The 26,633-nt window shown below is 48.3% G+C and overlaps 12 protein-coding genes and 3 non-coding genes across 15 annotated transcripts; 6 read left to right on the forward strand and 9 right to left on the reverse strand.

Annotated features, from left to right (window-relative positions):
• Positions 1–1,684: 1,684 nt before the first annotated feature.
• BDV38DRAFT_277446 (putative alpha-1,6-mannosyltransferase subunit) lies at positions 1,685–3,187 on the forward strand (the record flags this gene model as incomplete). Its single annotated transcript, XM_032058488.1, has 3 exons — positions 1,685–2,123; positions 2,182–2,467; positions 2,521–3,187. The coding sequence occupies 3 exons, from the start codon at positions 1,685–1,687 to the stop codon at positions 3,185–3,187; spliced, it is 1,392 nt and encodes a 463-aa protein (XP_031919487.1).
• Positions 3,188–3,762: 575 nt separating this feature from the next.
• On the forward strand, positions 3,763–4,595 carry BDV38DRAFT_233679 (putative NADH-ubiquinone oxidoreductase 12 kda subunit). The gene is made up of 2 exons (XM_032053153.1): positions 3,763–4,073; positions 4,290–4,595. The coding sequence occupies exons 1-2, from the start codon at positions 3,848–3,850 to the stop codon at positions 4,370–4,372; spliced, it is 309 nt and encodes a 102-aa protein (XP_031919488.1). The 5' UTR covers positions 3,763–3,847; the 3' UTR covers positions 4,373–4,595.
• Positions 4,596–4,603: 8 nt separating this feature from the next.
• On the reverse strand, positions 4,604–6,343 carry BDV38DRAFT_292036 (pH-signaling protein PalC; the record flags this gene model as incomplete). Its single annotated transcript, XM_032061905.1, has 2 exons — positions 4,604–5,044; positions 5,105–6,343. The coding sequence occupies 2 exons, from the start codon at positions 6,341–6,343 to the stop codon at positions 4,796–4,798; spliced, it is 1,488 nt and encodes a 495-aa protein (XP_031919489.1). The 3' UTR covers positions 4,604–4,795.
• A 200-nt stretch (positions 6,344–6,543) lies between these two features.
• On the reverse strand, positions 6,544–7,947 carry BDV38DRAFT_233683 (Bromodomain associated domain protein). Its single transcript, XM_032053154.1, has one exon. It carries the CDS (start codon positions 7,696–7,698, stop codon positions 7,051–7,053), a length of 648 nt encoding a protein of 215 aa, XP_031919490.1. The 5' UTR covers positions 7,699–7,947; the 3' UTR covers positions 6,544–7,050.
• Positions 7,948–7,985: 38 nt separating this feature from the next.
• BDV38DRAFT_233685 (transcription initiation factor TFIID subunit 7 family protein) lies at positions 7,986–9,798 on the forward strand. Its single transcript, XM_032053155.1, has one exon. It carries the CDS (start codon positions 8,116–8,118, stop codon positions 9,562–9,564), a length of 1,449 nt encoding a protein of 482 aa, XP_031919491.1. The 5' UTR covers positions 7,986–8,115; the 3' UTR covers positions 9,565–9,798.
• Positions 9,799–9,882: 84 nt separating this feature from the next.
• On the forward strand, positions 9,883–11,272 carry BDV38DRAFT_292038 (uncharacterized protein; the record flags this gene model as incomplete). The annotated part of the gene is made up of 3 exons (XM_032061906.1): positions 9,883–9,998; positions 10,045–10,542; positions 10,612–11,272. 3 exons carry the CDS (start codon positions 9,883–9,885, stop codon positions 11,270–11,272), a joined length of 1,275 nt encoding a protein of 424 aa, XP_031919492.1.
• Positions 11,273–11,542: 270 nt separating this feature from the next.
• On the reverse strand, positions 11,543–12,181 carry BDV38DRAFT_277452 (uncharacterized protein; the record flags this gene model as incomplete). Its single annotated transcript, XM_032058489.1, has 1 exon — positions 11,543–12,181. One exon carries the CDS (start codon positions 12,179–12,181, stop codon positions 11,543–11,545), a length of 639 nt encoding a protein of 212 aa, XP_031919493.1.
• A 528-nt stretch (positions 12,182–12,709) lies between these two features.
• On the reverse strand, positions 12,710–15,034 carry BDV38DRAFT_233687 (uncharacterized protein). Its single transcript, XM_032053156.1, has 4 exons — positions 14,912–15,034; positions 14,687–14,812; positions 14,526–14,627; positions 12,710–14,461 (listed from the first exon to the last, which is right to left on the reverse strand). The coding sequence occupies exons 1-4, from the start codon at positions 15,015–15,017 to the stop codon at positions 13,113–13,115; spliced, it is 1,683 nt and encodes a 560-aa protein (XP_031919494.1). The 5' UTR covers positions 15,018–15,034; the 3' UTR covers positions 12,710–13,112.
• Positions 15,035–15,335: 301 nt separating this feature from the next.
• Positions 15,336–16,346, reverse strand: BDV38DRAFT_67189 (uncharacterized protein). The gene is made up of 2 exons (XM_032063746.1): positions 15,627–16,346; positions 15,336–15,570 (listed from the first exon to the last, which is right to left on the reverse strand). Exons 1-2 carry the CDS (start codon positions 16,003–16,005, stop codon positions 15,386–15,388), a joined length of 564 nt encoding a protein of 187 aa, XP_031919495.1. The 5' UTR covers positions 16,006–16,346; the 3' UTR covers positions 15,336–15,385.
• Positions 16,347–18,031: 1,685 nt separating this feature from the next.
• BDV38DRAFT_277454 (alpha/beta hydrolase) lies at positions 18,032–19,218 on the reverse strand (the record flags this gene model as incomplete). The annotated part of the gene is made up of 3 exons (XM_032058490.1): positions 18,032–18,349; positions 18,420–18,554; positions 18,685–19,218. 3 exons carry the CDS (start codon positions 19,216–19,218, stop codon positions 18,032–18,034), a joined length of 987 nt encoding a protein of 328 aa, XP_031919496.1.
• Positions 19,219–19,763: 545 nt separating this feature from the next.
• Positions 19,764–19,866, forward strand: BDV38DRAFT_t13. The gene has a single exon. It is a non-coding gene; the product is annotated as a tRNA-Phe (tRNA).
• A 151-nt stretch (positions 19,867–20,017) lies between these two features.
• On the reverse strand, positions 20,018–22,413 carry BDV38DRAFT_233697 (methionine--tRNA ligase MES1). Its single transcript, XM_032053157.1, has 2 exons — positions 22,077–22,413; positions 20,018–21,996 (listed from the first exon to the last, which is right to left on the reverse strand). The coding sequence occupies exons 1-2, from the start codon at positions 22,255–22,257 to the stop codon at positions 20,300–20,302; spliced, it is 1,878 nt and encodes a 625-aa protein (XP_031919497.1). The 5' UTR covers positions 22,258–22,413; the 3' UTR covers positions 20,018–20,299.
• Positions 22,414–23,187: 774 nt separating this feature from the next.
• On the reverse strand, positions 23,188–23,269 carry BDV38DRAFT_t17. The gene has a single exon. It is a non-coding gene; the product is annotated as a tRNA-Leu (tRNA).
• A 281-nt stretch (positions 23,270–23,550) lies between these two features.
• BDV38DRAFT_277456 (helix-turn-helix domain-containing protein) lies at positions 23,551–24,680 on the reverse strand (the record flags this gene model as incomplete). Its single annotated transcript, XM_032058491.1, has 2 exons — positions 23,551–24,201; positions 24,252–24,680. 2 exons carry the CDS (start codon positions 24,678–24,680, stop codon positions 23,551–23,553), a joined length of 1,080 nt encoding a protein of 359 aa, XP_031919498.1.
• Positions 24,681–25,673: 993 nt separating this feature from the next.
• BDV38DRAFT_t14 lies at positions 25,674–25,755 on the forward strand. The gene has a single exon. It is a non-coding gene; the product is annotated as a tRNA-Leu (tRNA).
• The last annotated feature ends 878 nt before the right edge of the window (positions 25,756–26,633 follow it).

The raw sequence follows: 26,633 nt of genomic DNA on the forward strand, positions 1-26,633 counted from the left end.
TTCCATGTTTCGACCGGATCTTATGAGTTGAGAGGCTGGTTTACGCTACCGATGGTTTTGGAGAATAGTGGCGGCCGTGTCAGGTTTTTGACAGATGCCGGCGCTGAGGATATCGTTGAGGGTTCTTGGGGTGGGACTGGCTTTGAAATGGAATGTGAGGTAGTGAGGTGGTGATGTGGTTATATCTATAATAATGAATACACTGTACATACGTCTGTTCGCACTAGTATCTAATAGTATTTGGGTATGCTGGGAATCTAGAAGCTATATGCAGCTGAGGTACTACCGGTATCTCGTCATTAGGGTTTGTCGGAAGAATGTACACATGAAAGCTAGTATAAAAATAACACATGATTAACAAGCTGTTTATACATACATCTTGCAAACGTCACTGACTCAGTTATGTCGCAATGCTAACTATGCAGTTATCAGTTATTGAATCTCAATATCTTCTCTGAGCGTTAATATTGTAGAGATTTGCGTTACTCCGATTCGTACTACCTGGTGGAGCCTTACTTCTGTACAGTCTTCAATGCCCGGACTAACAACTACTGAAGAGAGAACGCGTCTTATCATGGTTGTCATCGGGATGAGGTGATTCCAGACCCCGATGACCTTGATTTTGAGGAATGTAATTGAGAGGAGATCTTGGGGTTCTGGGCCTTGGCTGTGGCCGGTTGCAATCAAAATTACAAGGTACGGTAATGATGGGGATACATGTTCGGTACGGAGGATATATTACATAGTCCATAGTACTCCGTACTATTAATTCTGAAGTCCCTGCCAAGAAGACCAACTGGTGGGGTGACATGCGGATCCAGTGATCAAAGCGAAATGAAGATAATTTCCTCTTTCTTTCCACCACCAAACCACATTGGCCCGTTCAGACGGCGTCAATTTTAATTTAATTTGCTTGGCCTTTACTGATAACTATGTTGCACTCATCACAGAGGAGAGGTGAAACCTATCTCCAACTTCATTTCCCACGGATGGGGAGGTAGAGGTAGCGCTCGCCCTCATCTGTTTCTCCTACTCCATCCGGCGGGTGATGCCCAGACTCGAGTTGTTCACCTGGTTTCCTAGTCCATCCATTTGCCCAGGAACTGCCCGTTCAGGTGGTCCTTTTGTTGGTTCCCTTTCGTTCAGTTCCACCGGGTTGAATCTTCATTTCTCCATTGGACGGAAACGGGTCCTTCTGTTCACGGATCCTTTTTCCTTTCCTTTTCTTTTCCTTTTTTAATTTTGGATTTTAATTTCTATCTCGTTTTTTACCCTTGTACTATAATTTTGGACGGGGGAGATAGGGTACCACTTGGCGATACGAACGCCCCCCCCCCATTATCAACTATTCCTATTCCGTCTTTTTTGATCCAAACTCAACCTTTGAGGTCTCACTTTTCCCCGACTTGCTGTTTTCCCTCTCGTCTGGACGGTTTTCTATTTGATCTCAGTGCCACACCTCATTCGCTTTTCCCCTTCATCTTCGACTTCCCAGCTTCTCGAAGAGTCGCGTCCTGGTGACGCTCCCTCAACATCCCTTCCGCGATATCACTCGACCTCGTCGAACGTGAACCTCACCACCACCACCATAATTGCTCATTGATCTGGTCGCTTCACGGGCAATTGTGCCCGTGCGCCTCTGAACCTTCTGCCCGACACCCCCGTGAACTCAAAATCTCCGCCCATGTCCCTTTCTCGATCACCCTCACCCCACCCGGCGGGCGGAGGGTGGTCCAGTCCAGGTCTCACGACAGGCAGTGGCAGTTCGACACCACATAGTGGCTTTTTGTCGCCGAACCCGTTGGGTCCAAGCGGGATCTCGTGGGCGGCCGCCAAAGCGAAGAGCGACGAGGTTCGAGGGTATCCGTCTTTTTCTACGAAGAATAATGGCTTCTTCTCCCGGTCGAAACGTCGCATCTCCGCCACCCTGCCGAGTTTCCGTGTAAACTCTAGGTCACCGAATGGTTATATTGATAAAGACGACTTTGGACGCGGCCGACCATTCTCATCCGGGGGAGGTTGGCGTTCCTGTGGGTTCGGCAGAAATATGTTGCGCCGCAGACGACTACGGTTGTTGATTGCCCTCATTCTGGTTCTGGTTGGATATCTGTACTTTTGGACATGTAAGTTGATCATGGTAAGCTTGATAAGGGGATTGTGCGGACTGACCCGTATCGGTAGCTTGCCTCGAGCGTTATCGACGATCATCGTTTGGCGGCGGAAGCAAGTTTGTAATCATTCTCGAATCTAATGTGGAGGGCGGCGTGATGGAACTAAAGGGAGCCCGTGAATGGGCGGTAGAGCGCAACAGCATCCGAAATAAGCAAGAATATGCAAGGCAGTGGGGATACGAGTTGGAAGTGGTGAACATGTTGGCGAAGAAGCGGTATTCGCATGAATGGCGCGAAAGCTGGGAGAAGGTCGACATTATCCGCGAGACTATGCGCAAGTATCCCCATGCGGAATGGTATGTTCTAGCGCTGTTGGGTACCCTAGATGCTGGCTGACTGTTGTTCCTAGGTTCTGGTGGGTGGACCTTAATACGTGGATCGTAGAGTCCTCCTACTCCCTACAGGACCACATTTTCAACCGTCTGGGCGAAATTTCGTACCGGGATATCAATGTCTACAATCCCTTGAATATTAGCCACCCGCCGACGGGGGCGTACCTTGATGACGTTTCACGCTCACCGGTGGGCGACGGAGACCCATCATCAATTCAGATGGTGCTATCGCAAGACTGCAGTGGTTTCAGCTTGGGTTCCTTCTTCATGCGACGATCAGTGTGGTCGGAGCGTCTACTAGACATCTGGTGGGATCCCGTCATGTATGAGCAGAAACATATGGAGTGGGAGCACAAGGAACAGGATGCCCTGGAATACTTGTATACCAATGAGCCGTGGATCCGCAGCCACGTTGGATTCTTGCCTCAGCGGTATATTAATTCGTATCCTCCTGGCGCCTGTGGGGACGGGGGCGATCCAGATATTCATTTCGTTGAGGGCGCAGGTGACTTTATGGTGAATCTGGCCGGCTGTAGCTTTGGCCGCGACTGCTGGTCAGAGTTGTGGGAGTATCGCCGCATCACCCAGGAGATGAACCGACCATGGCGGGAGCGCGTAGAAGACCAGGCGACAGGCCTCTACGAGAAGTTCTTTGGGCGGCAAGAAAATACGCCGCAATCATAAAAAGCCACACTGTTACACCACGTAAATGGCTCGTGCATGATCGGCCGCGGATGATCTTTGGCTCGCTGTACATGTCGCCATATGGGTGATTTGATGACCGTATTATACTTGCTGTGGGACAATTCTGACGATATTCCGGCGTATTTGGACGACATGCTTTTATTACACATGGCTTGCATTTGGATGTACTGTACACTGCCCGAAGAAGGGCTATTATTGATCGGCAAGCGTTTTCTTTTCTTACGAGATAATTATGGCTATAGACAGATTAGATACATCTTGATTACTTTGCGCATGATTTCCCTAGTCATAACAGTAGAAATCATCATCCATAGAGCTCCAACTATTAATAATGATCACCCCCAAAAGCAAAGCAAGACGAATATACATCATCACGTGACATTGAAACCACCCTGCACAAAAGGCCCCTAGCATCCCCCGTAGCAGTACACTCAAACCTCCCTGACCGCCTACACCAGCCACCAATCACCACCTCCCAATTGCACATAACTCCGGAACCCCGACGACATCAGAAAAGGCACATCCATCTCTCGAATCCGAGATCACCAACTCCCCCCAAACGCCCTCCCCCGCGTCCAGTACCCCGGCCAAACCTTCCCACCTACGAAGAATAAAAAATCCCAAAAAAAGTCCGCCAAAATGCCCACCCCCGAATCCGCCGCCTTCCTCGCCAAGAAGCCCACCGTGCCCCCAAGCTACGAGGGCGTCGACTTCGAAGACAACGTCGCCGTCCACAACGCCCGTGACGCCATTATCCGTGAGCAATGGGTCCGCAGCATGATGTCTCGTCTTGTCGGTGAGGAATTGGGGAAGTGTTATGCGCGCGAGGGCGTCAATCATTTGGAGAAGTGTGGGGCTTTGAGAGGTTGGTTTTTGTTCTTTTCTTTTCTTGTTTGCTTGCTTGCTCTCTTGCTGTCTCGTTGGGGTTGGGGTTGGGGTTGGGTTTGGATTGAGTGTTCACTCTGGAAGTGAGATTGAAATGGGTGGTTTGGTCCAATGGACCAGTTGGGGAGAATTGGATTGGGATTGTTGAATCCGAATCTAAGTCTGGGATATATATGCTAATATATGGAACCTACAGAGAAGTACTTTGAGCTGTTGAAGGAGCGCAAGATTAAGGGTTACCTGTTCCAGGAGAAGAACTATTTCGAGAAGAGTGCTTAGGTGAATTTGGTTCGCTGGAATGGAACGAATTGAATTGAACTGAATTGTGTATTGGATGGGACTTTTTCTTTTTCTTTGTTAAGGTTGTTGTTTTTTTAGATCAATTGTATCATTTTTTTACCCTTTTTCTTTTTCTTTTTCTTTCTTTCTTCGACTTGACTTGTGTGGGTTTTGTTTGAGTTGGGCTGTGTTGATTGGGGTTGAGTTTGGGGGTTTATGGTGGTCTCTGGGTTGAGGGAGGTAGAAATTGGAAGTCATGCTGGGCTATGGGTCTATGTGATCATAGAATGGTTGCTGTGACTGTGACTAAAGTCTTTTATATGGCTGCTTTTGACTATACGAGCTTAAACTATGCACTCATGTACCTGGTGCATATCTATACATCATGTTCTCTGCTCATAGAACAGTCCCAGGGTATCAGTATCAATAATAAGCACTATCAGTCCGTTCAGGGACCGTGCTCGGCGTATCTCTCGTCAGACCAGATTCCTCCTCACTATCATCATCACTGCCAGGCCCAAACTCGTCCTCCATCGGCGGTGCGCGCATCCGAACTAATTCCTCCTCGTCCAAAGCCTGCAGCCTATAAGCTCCCGGCGCCGAATGGATATCTCTCCCAGACGGCAAGTTCGTCACAAGATCCGCCGACGGTGGAATCAGCTGCGTATTGATCTAAACACTCCCATCAGTAAAGGATCCTTAACACTATATCGCAAGCAAGAGTGACCCCACCGTATCATTCATCCTCACCCACTTCGTCTCCAACATCTCAATAACTCTCCCCTCCTCCTCCCGCCCAGCATTATCCCCAGGCCCTAACTCGCCCTTCTCCATCCTGCCCGCATCCTTCTCCATCTTGCGCTCCTCCCTCCGTTCCATCCACCCCTGCTTCAACCTCGAAAACCCCCTACTCTTCGCCTCAGTCTCTTGTTTCTCCACCCTGACCCCAAGCGCCCCCTTCGCAGCCCGCAACCACGCAATCCCCTCCCCAATCTTCCCCGCCAGCTCCGCATCAACCCCAAAGAACCGACACGCGCGCGCACGCGCAACCCTCCCCAACACACGCACATACTTGATCAAATCCTCGTCGACACCGGCCCGTCCCTGCGCCCCAACAGCCCCCAACCCGGCAGCCGCCTGCTCCGCATACTCCGCAGCACGAATACACAATCTGGCAAACAGGTGCGCGCGCACCTTCGGGATCTCCGGCGCGCGGACCATCCACTCCTTATCATTGGGATTGCGGGCCTGGATACACGCAGACACGTAGGAGTCATCTTTGAGCACGGCGAGGAGGGTTGCCTCCGCCAGAGCGAGGGAAGCTAGAGCTGCTTGCGCGGCGGGATCTAGATCGGGCACGATTCCGGGGGTGGAGGAGACGGAGCGAGAGACGTGGGCGAAGACCGGGGATGTGGCGAGGAGGGAATGGATTGCGCTTGCTTGGAGGAGGTGTTTTGTTGCGGTTGTGATGGCAGCGGTGCGGGCTTCTGCGGTTGGGGTTGTCGGGGCGTAGAGGGTGCGGGTTATGGTGCTGTGGGCGATTTTGCTGAGCACGTAGGCGTATGTGGTGAGGACGAAGGCGAGCTCGTATTCAAGGCCTAGGCCTTTGGGTCGGGGTTGTTTGAGGGAGAGGGAGGCGGAGGAGGTGAGGGTGGGGCGCCATGAGGGTTCGGGTTCGCTGTGGAGGGCGATTTCGATTTCTTCGGAGGGCGTTTCGGGGAGGCGCGTGCTGGTTAGGCTGTTTGTTATGGCGGTTAGATAGGGAAGGTAGTCGGTTAGGGTGGTGAGGAGGGTGGAGAGGTGGGCGTCTTGTTGCGGCCCGCGGGGTAGGCGTTTGTGTGTCTTTAGTGCTATGCGGAGGGCGTGGCGGGCTGTTGAGGCGGCTTGGGGGAGGGATGGGTGGGTGGTTGAGGTTAGATGGGTTTGGAAGGAGAGGTGGGAGGTTGTTGGGAGGGCGAAGGCGTAGACCATTGTGTGTGTGTATGTGTGGGTTTTGGTGGTGGTGTTCTTTGTTTGTGAAATTGGACGTTGGAGATAAAATGGAGTTAAAGGGAGGTTCGGGTGGTTTTGGGCGTTGATGTCATGGGCGGCCAAGACTTTATGTTGACTAGGGCATTGCAAGGTTTGCTACAAGGGAGCTTGGATGCTTGGTGATTATTTTATTGTTATCGGTTTTGAGTAGCTCTTCTCTGTCTTGTACTCGCTCATTGATCCTATAGCTATAGTTTCATGGCGAATTGGGTGGCATATCCCTTCATATGGCCCGTTTATTACTCTGCTATTAGCCCCGGCCTCATATCCTTGTTTGCATTGCACCTAGTGCAGGATATATACGTCGACACACCGGACCACTCCTGTCCTTTGAGGCCTCGACGCGCCCATCCTTCGTGTCGCGAAGATTGGCCGGGTGCATAGATATGTTTGGCCAACAGTACGGGCTGTAAGAATACCTAGTCGAGCAAGCCGGCGGCCAATCGTTCCCTTGGTCAAGGACAGCCGTGTTGCCCAGCAGACCTTTTTGTCCCTGTTGTCCGTTACCCAGACAGCATCGTGAGTGTATGTATAGGAGCAAAGGAGACTCCAGGGTCTCCAATAAACTGGTCCTCCGCCATGTAGCTTCCGTTGTTCGCAGACGTTCATCCTCGAAAAGGAGAAAAAACATCCTCCGGACTCCTCCTTCACACATCCATCCCCTCCCCGTCCGACAAATTGCTCGGCGCACTACTAACCCCAGAAGAATCACTCTCCGCAAAATACGGCGCCCGCGACCGCACCTGCGACCCCCATTCCTGGATACTCGGCGCACCGCCCTCAATCACAATCGGATGTTCCTCGGCATTCTTTCCTAGGACAGTTCCCGCATATCTCGACTCCTCTCCCGTCTTACTATGCTTCTTCTTCAACACCGTAAGATAATCCTCCTTCTCTAGGAAATCCGTATCCACAACGTCACCCTCGCTCGGTAGGAATCCCGCGATGCGTCGAATTTCGCGATTCGCCGGGCCCGTGAACCATCCCAGAAACCCTTCCAGTCCTCGCATGTCTTCGTCGCCGTGCCAGTCTTCTTCCCACTCGCGGAGTTGCGGTCGCAACGCGCCCGCATCTTGTAGAGCTTGGTAAATGTCTTCCAGGGTTGGGACGGGATTATTTGGGTGGGCATTCGTGGCGTGCGTGGTTGCGGATGAGGCGAGGATCATCACGTAGCGGGCTGTGAGGTCGGCGAGGGTGTCTATGACTGAGGGACGGGTTGCGTGAAAGCCGGCTGCGCGAAGAATTTGGATAATGGGTGGGCGGAGCAAAGCGTTGTGTAGATTTGGACCTGACATGGTGATTGATTTGTTGAAAGGAAATTGAGAGTTGTCCCGTAGTGTTTTTGGTTAATGCTGGGGATCTAGGTTTTGTTGAGAGACGGATTATCTTGTCGAATAGAAGAGAGACGATTAACGACGCTGGCTGAATATGAGGGAAGAATTGTGTTTCGCTTTCGGTGGAGTTGATGAAATGAAAGTGAAAGAAAGGCGGAACGAAAGAGTTCAGGTCAGCGGACTTCCGGCGTCGCGTCCTTTGCTTTTCCGCCTTTCGGCCTGTTCTTCTCTCTTCCTCCGCAACCACAATTTATACCAACCAGACGTCCTCATACTCATCCCTCACACCACATACACGCATACGTTCATTCCATCTCCCCGGCTTTAGCTTGGGGTCAAGCACTCCGCTTCAATCATTGAATCTACCAACCGCCCGCCATGTCTGAGGGTCGCCCGTCGCTGAAGCTCACCTTCGGCAAGAAAAAGGCGCCAGAGGAACCACCCAAGAAACCAGCTCCCCCTCCACCATCAGAAACCCCTCAACGCAAACTCACGCTGAAAATCGCACGCAAACCAACCACAGAAGGAGAGCCAGAGAAAGCAAAAAAGAAAAAACCATCGAAAAAGCGACCAGCCGATGAACCCGCCGTCAGCGAGCCTTCTGCTTCCCGGCCCGCGCCAGAACAACCGGCAGGACCCAAGCGTTTGAAGTTAAACCCTTCCAAGAAACCCGGCGTGCAGTCGATTCGAATTAAGAATAAGGGCCTGGTTCCCAATCGACCAGTTGGTGTTGGATACGACTCTGAAGCGTCGGATACGGAAATCGATCCATCTATCGAGGAAGGGTTTATCCTACGTATGCTCCCTGGGGAGGAATGTGAATACCTACGACGCGCTATTGCCGAGAGACGATTCGATCGCTCGGAGTTCTCGTTCAAACCGCTTACCCGCGAAGGACGACGCGCCGTTTTCAGAATCAGAGACAAGCAGTTTGCTGCGGCTTTGGTAGATTTACCATGTATTATTGAGGGTATGAAGAGTTGGGACCGCCGTGGATGGTACAAGTCCGGGGATATCTGTCAGATGCTGTTGGTGCTGGGCCCGGTTGCGAACGAGAAAGAAGCTCTGGAGTACCCGCTCCCTCCTGAGGTCGAACATGGCGATGATAAGACTTTACAGTATGCTCATGGTCTGACGCCGCCTTTGCAGTGGGTACGCAGGCGGCGATTCCGTGAGCGAGTCAGTACTCGCACGATCGAACAGGTAGAAAAAGCTGTGGAGGACTTGATAGCACAGGATGAAGCTGCTGTGGGCATCCCTCGTTACGAGTTGGTCGATAGCGCGTCGCTGAACCGGGCTGAGGGTCTCGTACAGAGTGGAGAATACGACGAGTACGATGATGAGCAGGACGCAGAAGGTGAATGGGATATGGGGATGGAAGAGGCACCTGGCATCTTCGAAGACTTTGAGGACGCACTTGCTGCGGAGATGGAGGCTGCTCTTGCTGCCGATGATAATGCAGCTCCTCCCGCTCCGGCTGCGACACCCGTGGACAGTGGGGTTTATCAAGCTGGTACGCCTACGGCAACGAAGCCATCCACGCCTGCAGCGGAGTCATCGGGTGACGAGAGTGATGAGTCTGACGGAGACGAACGCGGTGTGGCTGAAGACGGACTGGATGAGGAGCAGCTGGAACAGCGGCAACAAATGCAACAGCAACGCGAAGAAATTGCGGAGTTGGAAGCACTTATCCGAACGGAAACCGCTAAATGGGAGAAGATGCAAAACCAGATTTTGAAGAACAAGCTCGCCAGGCGCATTCAGGAATTGAAAAAGGATCTATCTCTAAAGAAAGTGTCCATCGGAGAAGGCGACGAGGACGCCTGATCTTGTTACGTTTGACTCATACGCATTTGTTGGATCGTTGATACTTGATACCCCGGATATATTAGTGTTGCAAAATTGAATGAGTTCGCATATGAACTGGCCTTTTCTTTCTCCTCTTTTGCCCACCTCCCCTATTGTTGTATTTGAGTGGGGGCAAGGAATGGGGTGTATCTTATTTAATAAGCCTCTACTTAATTAACTGAAGATCAATGTCCCGTGACTAGTGCTTAGCCCTAGATGAAATATGAAGAGTCACTTGTCATCCTATATCAACAATCCAACTTTCACTTTCTACCTGTATCACTTGCAACCATAACAATGGCTGGAAACATGGCAGCATTTAATCAAGAACAAGACATCAATCCTTGGTCCGTCGAAGGAGCCCGGGATGAGAACGGCGATGTCGCCTCGATTGACTACGAAGCGATTTCCCGGTATGCTTGCTGCAAGCGCACATCTGCCATATACTGATCGCTGCAGAAAATGTAACACGTCCATTATAGACCGGAAACTCCTCGAGCGCTTCGAGCAGGTCACTGGACACAAGCCGCACCGTTGGCTCCGACGCGGCCTATTCTTCAGCCACCGTGACTTCGACCGGATCCTGAACCTATACGAGCGCGGCGAGCCCTTCTTCCTCTACACTGGTCGTGGTCCAAGCACCGGCAGTCTACATCTGGGACACACGATTCCCCTGCAATTCACAAAGTGGCTTCAAGACGTCTTCGACATCCCCCCAGTATTCATGCTCACGGACGACGAGAAAGCCCTATTCAAAGACAGTCTCACTTTCGAAGAAACAATGGCATACGCCAAAGAAAATGCCCGGGATATCATTGCCATTGGGTTCGACAAGAAGAAGACCTTTATCTATAGCGATCTCAAGTACCTCAGCAACCACTTTCTAATGAACGCGTGGGAGTTCTCGAAGCTCGTGACTTTCAACCAAGTCCGGGGTGCATTCGGTTTCAATGAAAGGTATTACAGCACTGTAGACTTTACCTATCTATGGTTGAACTGAACCCAACTAACCGTGAAACAAAACAGCACCAACATCGGCCGAATCTTCTTCCCCTCGGTTCAATGCGTAGCCGCCTTTGCGACATCCTATCCAGAAATCTGGACGGACGACCCACAACCAACTCGCACCCAGTCCATCGCCAACATCCCCTGCCTGATCCCCATGGGCATTGACCAAGACCCCTACTTCCGCTTACTACGAGATAACGCGCATAAGATGCGTTTCCCGTCGCCTAAGCTGGCGCTTATCCATTCCAAATTCCTCACTGCGCTGCAGGGTCCCGGGGGGAAGATGTCTTCGTCGAACCCTAACTCCGCTATCTTCATGTCTGATACCCCGAAGCAGATCAAGACGAAGATTAGCAAGTATGCGTTCAGCGGCGGGCAGGTTAGCATCGAGGATCATCGTCGGCTTGGGGGAAATCCGGATGTGGATGTTTCGTATATCTATCTGACGTATTTTGAGGAGGATGATGCAAAGCTCGACGAGGTTTATAAGAGCTATAAAAATGGTGATACGTTGACTGGTGAGTTGAAGAAGATGGCCATTGAGGCTTTGCAGGAGTATGTGCGTCTGTTTCAGGAGAGGAGGGGGCTGGTTAGTGATGAGGTTCTGGAGGAGTATATGCAGCCAAGGAAGTTGGTTTGGAAGGGGAATCAGAGTCCTGTTAAGAGCGAGGGCTTCTGACTGTATGGTCAGCGATTGAATTCTTCCAGAGGGCTTGAAGGTCGACTACTTTCTGAAATGCCAACAGAGACTGTCAAGCTGCAGTCCAGAAACACCAGCAGCTTTGGTATACACAGACTGAGTTTATCAAGTTTTATTACAATTACCTTTCAACAAGTCCCTCTAATACCAATAATCCCTCTAAGACCAATAGTCCCTCTAAGACCAATAGTCCCTCTAAGACCAATACTACAACAACAGACTCACCCACCCATTCAAACAATCAATCAATTACCTAACAACCGCACTCCCTGGCCCCTCCCTAACCGCACTCCCAACATCAACGTCTTCCTCCCTCTCCAACTTCCTCCTCCAAGCCTCCTCCCTCTCAGAACCACCATCAAAATCCCCATCCGGCTCCGCAGGCGACTGTCCAACCCTCTCCCCAAGCATCCGATCATGCTTCTCCCTCTTCCTCCCCAACCCCCTCAATTCCCCACCATCCCCAGCTGAAACAGAGTCAAAATCAGAGGAAGCAGTAGCAATAGCAGGGCACCCCGGCCCCAACATACTCCCCACGGGCCCCGCATGAGCCCCCGCTTGCTCACGAGCACGGGCACTCTTCCCTTCAACCCTTGCCGCGATATCCCCCTCGGCTGGCTGCTGCTCGACCCCGTATTCCGTGTCCACGTTGGCCGCAGAGTGGAGGTTGCGTTGTTGCTGTTTGCGGGTTTGGGTATTCTCGGATAGGGCATCACTGTTTGAGGGCTTGGATTGGGGATCCCGGGTTATGGCGGGCACGTTGTCGCCGTGGTAGCGGGTGGAGGAAATGCGTTGTTCTTGGTCTTGTTGTTCTAGGGGAGTTTGTGAAATGGGGTTTTTAGGTTGGGTGTAGGTGTTGGTTTTTGGGGGTTGGGGTTGGGTGGACATTTTGGTGAAAGGGATGTCTGGTGGTTTAAGGTTGATAGATGTATGTATGTAAATGGTGTATATTTAAATTGAGGATTTACTAGTCTGTGTAGAATGACAATTGGGGGAATTTAATGAGGGTTGAATTGGTTATACTGATGTGATGCTTGATGTGAATGTGACGTCACAGATAGATAGGTTTGATTTGGATAAATTAGGGCTTCGTGTTGTTCCGTCAAAATTCCCGTGTTAGGTGGATCTGTCTGGGGAATACGGAGTAGTTTATTTGGATTAAGGGGTTTTAGGTTCGGGACTAATTACTTCCATTTATTTACTGCTTCGTTTGTTTACTGGGTTAAATACGAAAATTCGTATCCCATATGTTCTCAGGAAAGACTCAAGGAAAGTCCGCCTATACAACCATATCATACCAACCACATAAATCAAAACCAAGCAACTATTCCTGGACTTTTATTACTATTTCTTATTTTATATTTACAATGTACCTAAAGACTATAATATTGGAGACAGACTAGAAGGAACTGAAAGAGTTTATCCGCTGGTATGCAGAGTATCTTTTACCCTTATAAAAACAAATGACGCAACAGCTACATATGCTCATGCTTTTCAGTCCCGTGGGAGTCTCACACACCTGATTCATATATTACACTATGGTATGGATGAGGGTGTCAAGAGTCCGAGGAAGTTTATATTCAACCTCGCAAATATTTTCAGAAATTTGAGATCTAGACTCTGTCTGACCTCCGCAGTGGGAAGTGTGCATAGAGGTAAAATGCTATCTGTACAAGTTTGTGTCAAAGTGCAGGCCGTATTAGAATCCTACGAGATGTGACAAAGGAGCAAATCCGAGATTGGACAAATGCGTTCTCTCACATTTCTTGCAATAAAATATCTCTTGAATTAATCCTAAACAGGTAGGTAACATGTAATTTCAGTTGGCAGTAACAGCTGGCGGCAAGACAAGTTGATGTTTGTCGATAATGGTATCCCATAACGGAGACAATTGCCCATGGGGCAACTTGTCATCCTCTTTAATGAGTTTGATATCATGGAAGAAGCTTTCATCGCCAGCTGAGCCAGATTTCAAGGCTCTCGGGATGGTAACAAGATCCGGGAAATTGAAAAAGGCAACAATCGATACTTTGACCTGGTCTTTATTGGTCACCACATCATGGAAGGTAGGCGGGTAGTGGCCCTGCGACCAGCGATAGAGGGTAGAGCCTCCCATCATGATGGTGCCATTGTATCCAGGATATCGAACGGTACCATCAAGATCGTATACACGCAACCCATCACCATTGGTAATTAGAGCTGACAGGAGGTTTCCATCCGGATGAAGTCCAATGCCACCGGGGTTCCCGGCATGGGCTGTGTATTTGATGATCCGGTATCGCACAGTGCAACGCTGAATCATGTCTTTGTCAATGCCGACTGCAGCGCTTGTTGTCACCAAGGCACTGTCGAGCACATTCTTGAGATATACCATGGACTGACGAACGGAAGGATCATGCAACGCCCGGAGACCCGCCAGACCATCATGAAGGTCGCCGTCGAATGCAGCAATAGCTTTCTCCGTGTCTAGAAAGGGACGAGAAATCCCCTCGCTCGCAAACCAGCACGACTTGCGCCAAACTACTTTCTGATCTGTGCCCTCGTAGGAAAGAGAGGGATCGAACTCTCCTAAGTATCGGTCCAGATCATTCATGGCGTGAAAAACCTTCTTTTCCTGCTCGCTCGGCCACTCAAGCACATATTCTTTACCTGTCTGGAAGGTCGATCGGATGGCGTCGAGACGATCCGCTGTTGCTTCGGCAACCTCATAAGGGGCACCCTGGCGTAATGTAGTGATCAAATTTAGGTCAACCTCTGCGGGCAAACTAATTGCCACCAAATCCTGGGTGCGAGTTGCAATGGTGTTGGCTGTTTCAGGTTCATACGCATCGGCCGAAATAAAAGAAATGGAGTTGGAGGCAGAGGTCAATGCTCCTCGCAATTCCTCCAACGATGCGTTTCTGGGATATTCAAAATCGTCAAACCGAGTATGCGCAACCACGTGAACAAAGCCCAAAGTGGGTAACTGAGATGCGATCGACTCGATCAATCTGCAGAAGAACTCCAAGGGTTGTTGGTGGCTTTCCACAATGGAAAATGGAGCAAGCCGAATGCCCACTCGGTCTGTGGGGACAAGCGTTGCTACCGCGTAAACGAGTTTAAGGATCGTAGCAACAGCAGTGGTTGAATCGCCACTTTCATCGATAACCTTTTGTAACATAGACCCCACTGATATAGGTTTATTTTAGCTATGCTAATGGTGAGTTGAAAGGACAGAGTAAAGAAAACTTACCAATATTTATTTCCACTCCGTCGTAGCCGAGATCGATCTTTTGACTTGCGGAATAGGCAAGTGCCTGAGGCAAGCTATCGATGGATGATCCGTCATCGCAAACTATACAAGCTGTGGTCAATATTGATGTCAAGTTGCCAACATCCAATGATTAGATATACCTTGAGCAAAAACGATACTGTCGTCAACGTGCAGTCTATGGATGACACGCTTCTGTATTTCATTGGGCAGTGCAGAGCACGCAGGAGGCAGCAGGACTAAACCACCGTCGGGGTTCAGCTTTTCGACTATTTAACGGCGTTAGCGTATCATCAAGCAACATGCCCAGTTCTTGTTTCCTCCCGCAGAGGACTGCAGGGTCGGAGATGATGATTTTTGAAACCTACAGTATTGTTCAAGATCGATGTGAGACCATCCTGAAAGGACTGGATCAAAGACCACACGATGTTTGAGCTGAAAGGCTCCTAGAGGGGTTGCGTTGAACAAGGCCATGTTGTGGGTGATGGTGGAAGAAAGCTAAGAAAAGATCTACGGTAGAAAAGAGGAGCAAAGGAGCCTTTTTATAGCCCGCCCCCCGATGCCCTAGTCCTCAGCTGCCAATCTTCTGCTGCGACATTACGTGCGCCACATTTCTCGAGATTACACTAATCTGACTGGTAAATAAATAAAATATGTCTCTGTGGAGTCTGATCGCTTGTTTACTGAGACTTCTTGGGCCGAGTTTAGATTTACCTGTGAAGTAGAATCGTAAATTATAGACTAGTATACATGAATCTTATTTAAAAAAAAATGAAAAAACAAACCAGATGGCGGAAGACAGACAGGCTTGCATCACAACTTGAATAAAACTATTACTTAATTTATGCTAATTCACTTAGGACACTGTTTAGATTGTCCATCGTCAAGACCCGCACCTGAATATTCCCTTTCATCACAAGGTCTGCCAGACGAGGGCTGTGGTCTCGTAGGTCCGCCGCCAACTGCTCTTTGGAAGGTGTCTGCGTCGTCTCAGGGATCCCATATCGCAGAATCCAGATCTTCTTGTCTGGCAATTTTCAGTAAGTGTCAAATTTTGTCATGAATCGCGGGCCCTGGTCTTACCACTCTGTAAGCTTAATTCCCACTCCCAACGATGGATATCATCGGCATTGGTGAAGCGATCCCAATCCCCCGGGGCTGCCAGAATGATGACTTTTGGGACACGTAGGAAGATGTCGGAAATCTGTCGTACTACTTGATCGGGGGTCGTGTTCTTGTTCATTTCCCACTGATCCAACCAGACTTGACGCCTGTTTTTCTCCATCATCTCTGCAACGAGGCGTGCCATGATGCGGCCACGCTCGTACACTCCATCCGGCGAGGTCCATCGGTAGAAGATGATAGAGTCATATGTGCGAGAAATAAGCGGATGGGACTTGATGGCCGTTGTACTGGACTCCCAGGGGTGGTGGAGAGGACGAGGCGCTTTTCGTTCAATCATAGTGTTTGTATACGGTGTCACTGTTGAAGATGTCGAGAGACACTTTTCAACAGTGGAATGAGCCGGTTCATTAATTACACCGGAGCCTGTGTGTCTGCTTTTCTACGAGGATCTTCATGAAGATTGCTAATCCTCAGCCAATGGGCACGAGAGCGTGGAACTCTTTCTCCGCTAAAAATTGCCTGGATCAAACTATTTTCATCCGTGCATACAGTGGCGCGATGCCTGACCAGTCCTAACAGAGACATCCTGAAGGGTATAGCGTGCGTAGGTAGGAGTTTCTCCTTGCACAATTGCGTAACGCATCGATGAACGCCCACTGGATGATCGTCCGGGGCAGGGGCCGTATTCAGAGCTCAGAAAAGACATGGTAAAGATTACAATTTATGATAGCACTAAAATGGAATGTTCTCGCGTGCCACTGAAGCTCGGCCAAGTCCGATCGTCAAGCTCAGCCGCGCCACGCCCATAACCTGCATACCTGACCTGATACTTTTTCAGCTCGACGCACACGATCTTTAACCGAACCACTCCACAGGGATCCTTCCGCAGTAGATCCACCGTCGATCTCTTGACTCTTCACTGATTGGGGGTTTGGGATCCACTTCAGCTTCATGTTTGGTTCGGAAGTGTAAGGCAGCTAAGGCTTTCTTGGATACAAGTCCCCTAGCGCGAAGCTAGTAAGGTTAAATGATTAGAGCATACGGAAATAATCTGCACCAAACATGCTCATGAAGGAGAGGAAATTTACCAGACATTTTGTCTATTAGAAACCCCCGTAAGTTGCAACCTTTCCTTTCACAGGGGTTTTCAGTACACACCGACTTTTTAAATAATTTCCTGAAATATCAGAATAGAATGTCAAAGTAGAGTTAAAATTAGCTAATAGAAAGAGCTCCCTTTACTTCGATCTCTACGATTTTGGCCTACCTTTAGAATCCTCTATAAGACAGTAGATAGATTAGAACTAAGCCCGCCCTAATTCTGAGTACCGAAGCACCCTTTCAAGACCAATTCTGAATTCCATCATAAAATACCAGCAAGATGTCATAAATTTCAGGAGATTCTCACATTTTGAAACCATCATCCCCAACACGATTGTCGGATTTTGTTCAATGTGGAGAACGATCAAATTAGTCCATCTGCAGGTGAACTCAGCTATAGTCTAGCCCGCAAATGTCGAGCGTATTCCCTAACCAATCCATTTCTGTGATTTCATTACCCCGGCTTGAATTAATATGATCAGTTATTGGTCCAGGATTTGACGTTTTGTCTTCTGAATCACGACCGATTATGCCCGTTGCGTTCCCTTCGAATTAAATCCGATGATGAATACTAGTAATCTTCACAGGTGAACAGGGAAGATTCAATCATTAGTGTTGCCTGTCAGTTTCTACAACGAAGGTACAGATATCCTTATAAGTAGTGTCTCTGTTATACTATTTCTCTATAAAATGAGCAACTTTACTTCATCTCATCCTGGTATGGATCGGGACAGATACAAGCGATTGCGTTCTGCTAAATTCCCACCCCAAGTGGTTCTTTGTGTCTCTATTGGTCTCCATCTTTGAGAAAGTGGGGGTTTCATACCATAATACAATAGGGTAGGTAATGGGTGTAATCGATGCTGTAGTGTTCCTATACTTAATATAGGATAGGGACATGGATATTAGCTTTAGGGTTCTTATACTAATACTTCTGCTTGTACTGTAAGCAGTACATAACCTCTATTGAGAGAGATTATGTATAGGATGTTTGGAGTAGTGTCATAGAATTAAAGATTTAGAGTTCTAAGAGACAGACAAAGTACGGAGTATATATGAAGGCTTTATAAATAGACCATGGTCCACTAGGTCTGGAATACACGCTAGATCAGAAGAGTCCAATTTAGTGCCTTGTCAGAAAAATCTTAGGGACTTAGCGTGAAGGCCAAAATATGTAAATACAAGTTCCGTAGCTCATATATTTCCAGAAAAGTGGAGAGATCAATCCTACTTATCATACAACAAGACCAACCAATAACCTGTTAAACCCTAACCCCTTCCAAAAACTCCCCAATAATCTGATTCACCTCCTCCCTCGCCTCCAATTGCACCCAATGTCCCTCCGTCGAAACCCTCTTTACCACCAAATCGCCAGCACAAACAGCCCTCATCCCCTCCTCAAGACCGGGCACCTCCAACTCCGACTTCCTTGGACAAATCAAGAGAACGGGTATAGAAAGTGAGGGCGTAATATTGGCCTCTTCCTCATCTTCTAAGTTGATATTCGAGACTAGAGCCCGGTACCAATTCAGTGCCGAGTCGTGGTTACCGACTAGGAGGTTTTGGTGGGTTTTGAATTCCTAGGGTTTGTTAGTTTTACTTTACCAATGGTTTTGGCATACCTGTGAGAACAGGGGAGGGGTTACGGACTTCTTCGGTAATGTAGGGAGCTAATGGGGCTCGGTGATCGGATCGAAGCCATTTCTCTATTGCTCCTGTTGGGCAGAGGTGTGATGTCCATAGTGAGGGTGAGTGGGGGTAGAAGAGGGTGAAGAACGAATCAGCCTGTGATATTGTTTGTTAGCTCACATCCATCCCATTTTCATAGATTATCCCGAGTTTAATCCAACCCCTAATCCCAGGTAGAACCAGAGACAAAACCAAAAGAAAATGAATCAAAGAAAGAAAAACCTACAAACTGATCCAACAAACCCCCACTTTCCTCTCCAGCAAAAAAGCCCACATACCCAAACCTCTCAAGCCCTAAGATATCCCTCGTAACCGTATTAACAATATCCAGATCAAACCTCTCCCCGGGCCTCATATACGGCACGTCCAGGAACACACACGACAGCAACCTCTCCGGAAAGTAATCTGCTAATCGAGACAGAAGCGTGCACCCCGTATCGTGTCCCACAGCGTGGACTTTGTCGACCCCCTCAGCGTCCAGGATGGAAATTATCTCCGCGGCCATGGATTTGGTTTTGTATGCGGCGAGGTCAGTGGGCTTGCTTGTGCCGCCATACCCGAGAAGGTCTGGGGCGATTACTCCATAACCGAGTGATGAGAGGTAGGGGATTTGGTGGCGCCAGTCGTAGGATGTTGAGGGGAAGCCGTGGAGGAGGAGGATTGTTGGTTTGTGTTTATTCCCGTTTTCTTGGGATGGGGGGTGGTGGGTGTAGGTGTATGTGTGTTGGGTACTTTTGGGGGTTTGGGTTTTTGTGGTCATTTTCTTTTTTTCTTGAGGGGCTTTGTGGTATTTACTTATGGTTGTATGTTGGTTGTTGTTTGGAGTTATGAATGATTCTGATTCTTATGGTTGTAAGATTTATATAAATAGGGTTGCGCATGCCAGCGGAGAGTTTCGGAGACTTGGCAGCGCCTATGGTGGAAGGCGTGTCTTGTGATTGGCCTTGGAGATTCTAGAGTTCTGGAATATATTTTACTTTTAATTTACTGTATCGTATATCTGGGTAGTAGTTAACACGTTGAATCAACTAGGAGCAGCTAAGGGATATATGGAGGTTAGAGAAATAGGCCACTGGGTCGAGAATGCGTGCTAGATCTGTTCTATGCGCTGCGGGACCTTAGAGACCTTCCATGAAGGCCAAAAGGCGTAATATCTAGGCTCTGCTAAGCTTCCTATTCGTTCCAGGGATACCTTATGAAACTTAGAGCAGCCGTGGGGTTTCTCAAGAGATGATTGTGGAATTTGGTACTATTTTGTGAAAGTTTTCTCTATAATGGTCTTAGACTTAAGGAAAGTCAACAATTGCGGGGATAGCTCAGTTGGGAGAGCGTTAGACTGAAGTTTACTTCGATCAGAATAACCTGTTAGGTTATCTAAAGGTCGCTGGTTCGATCCCGGCTCACCGCAATTATTTTTTCCTTTTCCTCACTGCTTTGAGGGCTCTTTGACTTTTTTCTCACTTTATCTTTTTTTCCTTTTGTTTCTTGCAAGTCGTGCACTTGATCGATACCATAATTTTGCCCCATATATATCTACAGTCTATACTTTATTATCATAGTGATAAGCTTCTTGGAGATTAAACATTCCTCCAAGATAGTGTCAGTTAATTGATAGTATGCCCTATGGTATCATCTCTAACTACACTTTCCAGGACGTTGAAGTCTCTAACATTCAGCAAAAATTGTATAAAGTAATAAGAAATCACATCAAATCCCTCAAATAAATAGGCTCTAGTTGATCATATCACTCATGTCTACCACATCGTTGGTGGCATCATTCTAGACGTACAGCGCAACATCGTCTGGTATAAGATGTCACGCGTGACCGTATGATAATTGGTCTACTGTTGAAGATTCAGCTTCTCCGTGGACTGAGAGACCTCTGCCACTCCGTTGGCAGAAGCAGCCTCCTTCTCTTTTTGCTCCTTCTTCTTCTCCTTCTTGGCCAACTTCTCAGCCTTCTTGGCGGCCTTCTTCTTGGCTTCCTCCTCCTTGACCTTCTTGGCCTCCTCATCGCCGAACATATCACGCCACTCGTTGGCCTTCTCGGGCTTAATGTTGCTGAACAGATACTTGGCCTTGCCAATCTCGTGGTTGGGCTTGACGGTGTCGGCGTTCCAGCGATCAGGGATCAGGATAGCCTCGGTACGGAGGATCTCGTTGATGCTGGCGGCAGTTTCGGGCATGTAGGGGTTGAGGAGGGCGGACAGGAGGTGGATGAGGTTAAGAGCAAGGCCGATCACAGCAGCGCACTTGGCCGGTTCATTCTCGGCAAGCTTGTTATCGAGGCTGTTGGACTGGAGGAACAGGTTACCCTTCTGGGAGATGGTGAGGACGGTGTCAATGGCGGCGCGGATCTTGACGGCATCGAGTTGCTGGATGTACTGGGTGAGAAGTTCGTTGACTTCCTCCTTCCAGGCGTCGAAGGCAGGATCCGTATAGGCGGTATAGTCGGGCACAATGTTGTCGTAGTTCTTGGAGTTGACGAACTTCACCACACGGCTGACAAAGTTACCCAAGTTCTTGAGGAGAATGTTGTTGTTCGAGCTGATGAAGAGGTCCCAGTTGAACTCGCTGTCGCCAGTCTCGGGACGGTGAGAGAGCAGGTAGTAACGCCATACGTCGGCGGGGATGCCGGTCTTCTTGGCCGAGTCTCCGAACACACCGATGCCGCGAGACTTGGAGAACTTGCCACCCTCGTACGTCAGGTATTCGGTGGTGGAGAGGTGGTGGACCTTAAGCCACTTCTCCCGAGTACCGATTTCAGTACCGGGGAACATGACAGAGTGATAGGCAACGTTATCCTTTCCAATGAACTGATAAAGCTCGACATCCTCAGGGTTGCGCCACCATTTCTCCCACTGGTCGGTGTAGTTTGCGGTAATGGACACATAACCAATGCAAGCATCGAACCACGAGTAGATAACCTTCTCTTCATAGCCAGGCAGAGGCACCTGAGTACCCCACTTAATATCTCTAGTAATACTGCGCTCTTGCAATCCCTTTGTCAACCAGGATGAGGTGATGTCCTTTCCGTTCTGTGACCATCCGCCTTTTGTCGAAGACTCGTCGAAGAATGCCTGGATCTCAGGTTGCAACTTATCCAACTTCAGGAAGATATGTTTCGTGTCCTTCTTCACGGGGGTGGCACCGTCGAGCTTGCAGCGAGGTTTGATAAGGTCCAATGGGTCCAAGAGCTGACCGCACAGATCACATTGATCACCGTAAGCATCGATATACTTGCAGTGCGGGCATTCACCCTGGATAAAGCGGTCTGCCAAGAATGATTTGTGTTCCTCACAGTATAATTGTGTTGTTACGTGCTCCGACAAGAAACCGTTGTCGTGAAGTTTAAGGAAGATATCCTGCGTAATCTTAGTCTGAAGCTCGGTGGTTGTGCGGCCGAAGATATCAAAGCTGATGTTGAACCATTTGTAAACTTCGGCATGGAGGGTATAGTATTTGTCGCAAAGTTCCTTGGTGGTCATGTTCTCTTGGATGGCTCTCGCTTCGGACGTCGTGCCGTACTCATCGGTACCTGAGGGAGTGGGACAGTCAGCATGACTGTGGCATAGGGCAAGGTTTGATAGTGTTCGCGGGATAGCATAGAGGACTTACCGCAGACATAGAGGGTGTTGGCACCACGGCCACGACCATATCTGGCAAAGACATCAGCCGACAGAGTCGAACCTATCAAATTGCCCAGATGAGGAACATTGTTCACATATGGCAGAGCGCTAGTGACGAGGAAATTGCGCTTCCCGGATTCGGGGAGAATGGGTTTATTTTGTTCCGTCATGTTTCCAGCCGATCAGAGGACGTGAATCTCTGTCAATGGTGAGTGGGTTATGGTGTCCTCAAGGTAGTCAGGGGAAGACTGGGGTTGGCAGAAATTGGGGTTAGTGGGAGGAGAAAGCCAAAGTAGTGTGCGGCAAAGAAGATAAGCACTTTCAAACATCCAAAGTCTTTTTGCCCCGCAAAGGCAGATGACTCATGGAATTTATTTGCTGGAAACCCCTCCATCGAACGATGGCTGACTCAGCATGTTTTTCTAGCTAACCATACCTTACGCCCTACCAATGATTAGTCTATTCCATACTTGGGGTAGTTACAATGATTTCTACTTAGGTAATTTGAATTGTTTTGAATTTATGATAGAATAACATTGTGTCATGTGAGTTATATTGAACATTAGTTAAGCTCCACATCACTTCGATGCCATCTCGGCACGAGGAATCTCCATACAGAGCAGACTACATTCCTGCGAAACCCCCAGCAATGATAGGAGCTTCGTAGCGGCCCACACGGGATACACTGCTGCACGATTCGTGCTAAGCAGGTTCTTAATTTACCCTGTAGATCAATTGACTCAGGGCTAGCCTTACGACATTTTGGAATACGAGTCTATACCGAATCCGGAAGGATATTATCGACTGCAGGCTTATGTCCGAGGTGGAAGCGGTGTCTTAACTAAGGGGTTGAACGTGTCATACGGATTGGGTTTTAGAGAACTAGAGCAAAGAAAGACGATTATCCCAACCAGAGGATTTATTACCGAAAGTGTGATGTACTTACATTGTCTACCTTTGGTGAAAAGGGAAGAGTGCAAGGTACTGTACGGAGTACTATGTACGACACATTGTCGTATTCGTTCATGTTAGGGCAAAAGGAGAGAGCAAAAGGCATGGTCATGGTGGCGAGATGAGGAAAGAAAAAGTAAAAAAGATGTTGACGAGAGTGGGATTTGAACCCACGCCCCTTTCGAGACTGGAACCTTACTCCAGCGCCTTGGACCGCTCGGCCATCTCGCCTATTGGTTGAAAGCTTTTCTATTATTTGCTTATATCAAAAGGATATTTGATTGTAAAGTTTTGCACCGCCAGGTATGGGAAATATTTAAGCTATTTGTACATATGCTAGATGTCATGTCTTTGTCTTTCTGGTGCCCACAGGCCGTCCCGACCACATAAATTTCCATTTATAATTAAGCCAATCTCCTTAAGAAGTTTCTTTCTAGCCCAGTAGAGAAATAACCCGAATGATTCCATTCCGTGTATAGGTCTGCCTTGACCAGTCAGTACAATGCCGGCAGCTACACAATCTCAATCATGGCCCTGACAATGTCTGCGACTGCTTGTGTATCATACTCCGCCGTGTGGTATAGGTCAGTGTCCACATATCTCGACTGACTTTCCAGCAGCCTTGTATGAGTTGTCTCGAGGGTCATGGATGGCCACCCTACTGGCAAAAGCTTCCGACATAGCGCATGCGGCTCATCGTAGTCCAATCCAACTCTCACTGGTATAGCACATTTAAGCTTGTCACTCGCTTTCAACAATTCCCGATATACTATCGCAGCACAGTTCTTCAAATCTTGGCGGTAGACACGTGTATGTCGATGATGCAAAGTAGGGGATACATCTTCCTGAGCCAAGGGTGCCCAAAGATTGACACTTTCATCGCACATCCTCGGGGACAGATCATAGAGAGTCTTGCTGATTTCAACCACAGAGCGTGTCTTGTATGTATAGTTTATCCCGTGCTTCGTATATGACTCTCTTTCCTGTATCTTGAAGGATACATCGCTGAGCATCCTGGGTGATTCTGGCTCGGTTGGGTGACCCGGATGGGAAAGTGCTTGCTCCATGCCAAGGAACTTGTAAGCGTCATCGAGTGTATGTAGACGGCCTTTCTTTCCTGATTCTATTCCAACGAATGGCACGGGGTGGTGAAAAGGGTGGACCTACGCCGGTAAGCATTGGGGGCAGCACTTTTATTGCACAGAAAACCTACTCTAATCCAGTCGCTTTTGGTTATTATGCCGAGCTCGACCATTTTCCGACGTGTGAGACGAAGATTTCCAGGCTGCTCGTGAATAGCCGGCGGGGCTAGAACATTCATCCGACTGTCTGGTAGGGCTTTTAAGGAACTCTCCCTGTCTAGCCACCGTCTGAGTGACCGTGGTTGGATATTGAACCTGGCTGCTGCAGTTTTGATAGATATTGGCTTCAGCTCGTTGGTGTCGATGTCAAGCTCTTTTGTCTCTCGGTAGTAGGAGATAATTCGGAGCTTCTCTGCTGCTGTATGCCTTGTCCTTGTACGCCTGGTTTTGCTAATCGCCGGCAGGGTATCCGCTCGCTGTAAATTCGTGGAGAGAGCAACCCCCGCGGTGGCGTCAGATGGGACTGCTCTTTTTGTTGTAGAGTTGGAGTTGTCGGCCATGATTTCAACGGATAGATGGTTGCTCTGATACAAAGCCCTTCATAGGTATGTGGGGTCTGATTGAATCCTTGTCCAGTGCCTGTGGAAGAAGAGAAAACATTAACTGCCTGTAGGGCTCTGGTAAGCATAGTGGTCACTTGAGTCCTAGAAGTTTCTGCATAAGTGGCCCTCTGCTGCTGAACATTCACCTTCCTTGTGGCTGAGAAGTCACTAAAAAAAGAAGCAACCTTGCTACTTTTGTAACTTAGCCACGTGTGGTAGCGAGTAATTATAGCCTTATGTACAAGGTAACTTGGGTGTGTACATTGCCATATCGTATATCATGATATCTTAAATGTCCTATCGTCCCTTTTTGTTTTTTTTTTCTTGGCAATGAGCACTCCTCTGGGGAAACAATACACTAATAGTAACGCATTGGCTCTTCGGGATGTGCTAGGTAAGGAGGGCTTGGATATATAGCTTGTCTGGTTGGTGTAAAGACAGGATTTGGAGGACGAATTTGTATAGACAAAAAACACTTCGGGCAATTATTCCAATGACTTTAAATTACTCTGTACTTCCGGTGTGTTGTAGGAAGTCCTGAGCCTTTCAGAGCTTCCTTATATACACGCTATCGTTTTCTGTTTTATTCTATGACTCCTCGACAGGTTGAGACTATTGGATCTAGACTTTGCTGGGCATATTGTCTAGTATTGCTAGGTTGTCGAGTACAACGTTTGTCAAATGACCCACTGTGAATATATATATGTTGAAGACACAAATGTCACTAAAATAACCACCAAAAAAGTATGGATGATTGCCATTAATATACGCAAGTGTCAACTACAAGAGTAGTAAAGACTCAGCTTGAAAATTGAAGACATTAAGGAATTTATGCTTTAAAATTACCGGGTACAAAATATTCCATCATGTGAAATTCTCGAGAAGTTGTGATGACATAGCTTATATTTTGGGATAGTAATACATATCTTGAGCCAAAGATAAATATCCAAAGGCGAGATGGCCGAGCGGTCTAAGGCGCTGGAGTAAGGTTCCAGTCTCGAAAGGGGCGTGGGTTCAAATCCCACTCTCGTCAACATCTTTTTTGCTGCTTTTCTCTCTTGTGTGAGACCCAGGATAACTGAGCTATATGCACCGAGAGAAAGAATACTCTTTTCGACAATCTTGCCATTACAAAAAGAGTTTTACTTGATATGCCCATGCGGCCGATGTGCTATGTCGAACACGAAAGCCCACACACAATCGCAGCATGTACCGTCTGCAAGGACTGTACAATTGAATATGTTGTACGGCACAGATTTCCCCTGCGTAAATGAAACAGGCCACTTGAGAATCATTAGCGTACGGAGTGCTCCGTCGTCATCTAGTAACGTCCCTTGAGACTGTCCCAAATCCCTTGACCACCAAACGTGCACTTCCGAGAATGCCACCAATCTATCAGCTGCATTACTTCACGGGATCTATCACCAGAATGCTACTTTAGCAATATCTCCCCAGTGAAGCATGTATGAATACATAGATACACCGTGCAGTGGGTTGACTAAAGTTCTCGACATTCCGGAAACCTGCAGTGTTCAGAGAGCGAGGGTATGATTAACTAGAGAATAAAGAATAAGATGACTATAAAATACCATTTCCCCCAATTAGATGTCAATGCTCAATATTTTCTCAATTAGCCTATTGCACGCTTTACTACGGATAACCATATTTCAAAAGATACTTACTATTACACCCCAGGACGACTCTCGGTTGCCGCAGTACCTAGAGTCATGGTTGCGCAATGCCAAGTATTTACACGATTTAGTCCCTGCTCAAGGGAATCTTGGGGAGATGTATTCTATTTGCCGCACGGTATTAGAGTTCACTGGGGAAGTCCAACCCCTTGTATCACAAGCGGAGGCCAGTGAATTGCAAGTCAGTGAAGGGGGAGACAATAAAGCATACTACTCCTGT

The sequence above is a fragment of the Aspergillus pseudotamarii genome, assembly GCF_009193445.1.
Source record: "Aspergillus pseudotamarii strain CBS 117625 unplaced genomic scaffold BDV38scaffold_2, whole genome shotgun sequence".
Taxonomy (NCBI): domain Eukaryota; kingdom Fungi; phylum Ascomycota; class Eurotiomycetes; order Eurotiales; family Aspergillaceae; genus Aspergillus; species Aspergillus pseudotamarii.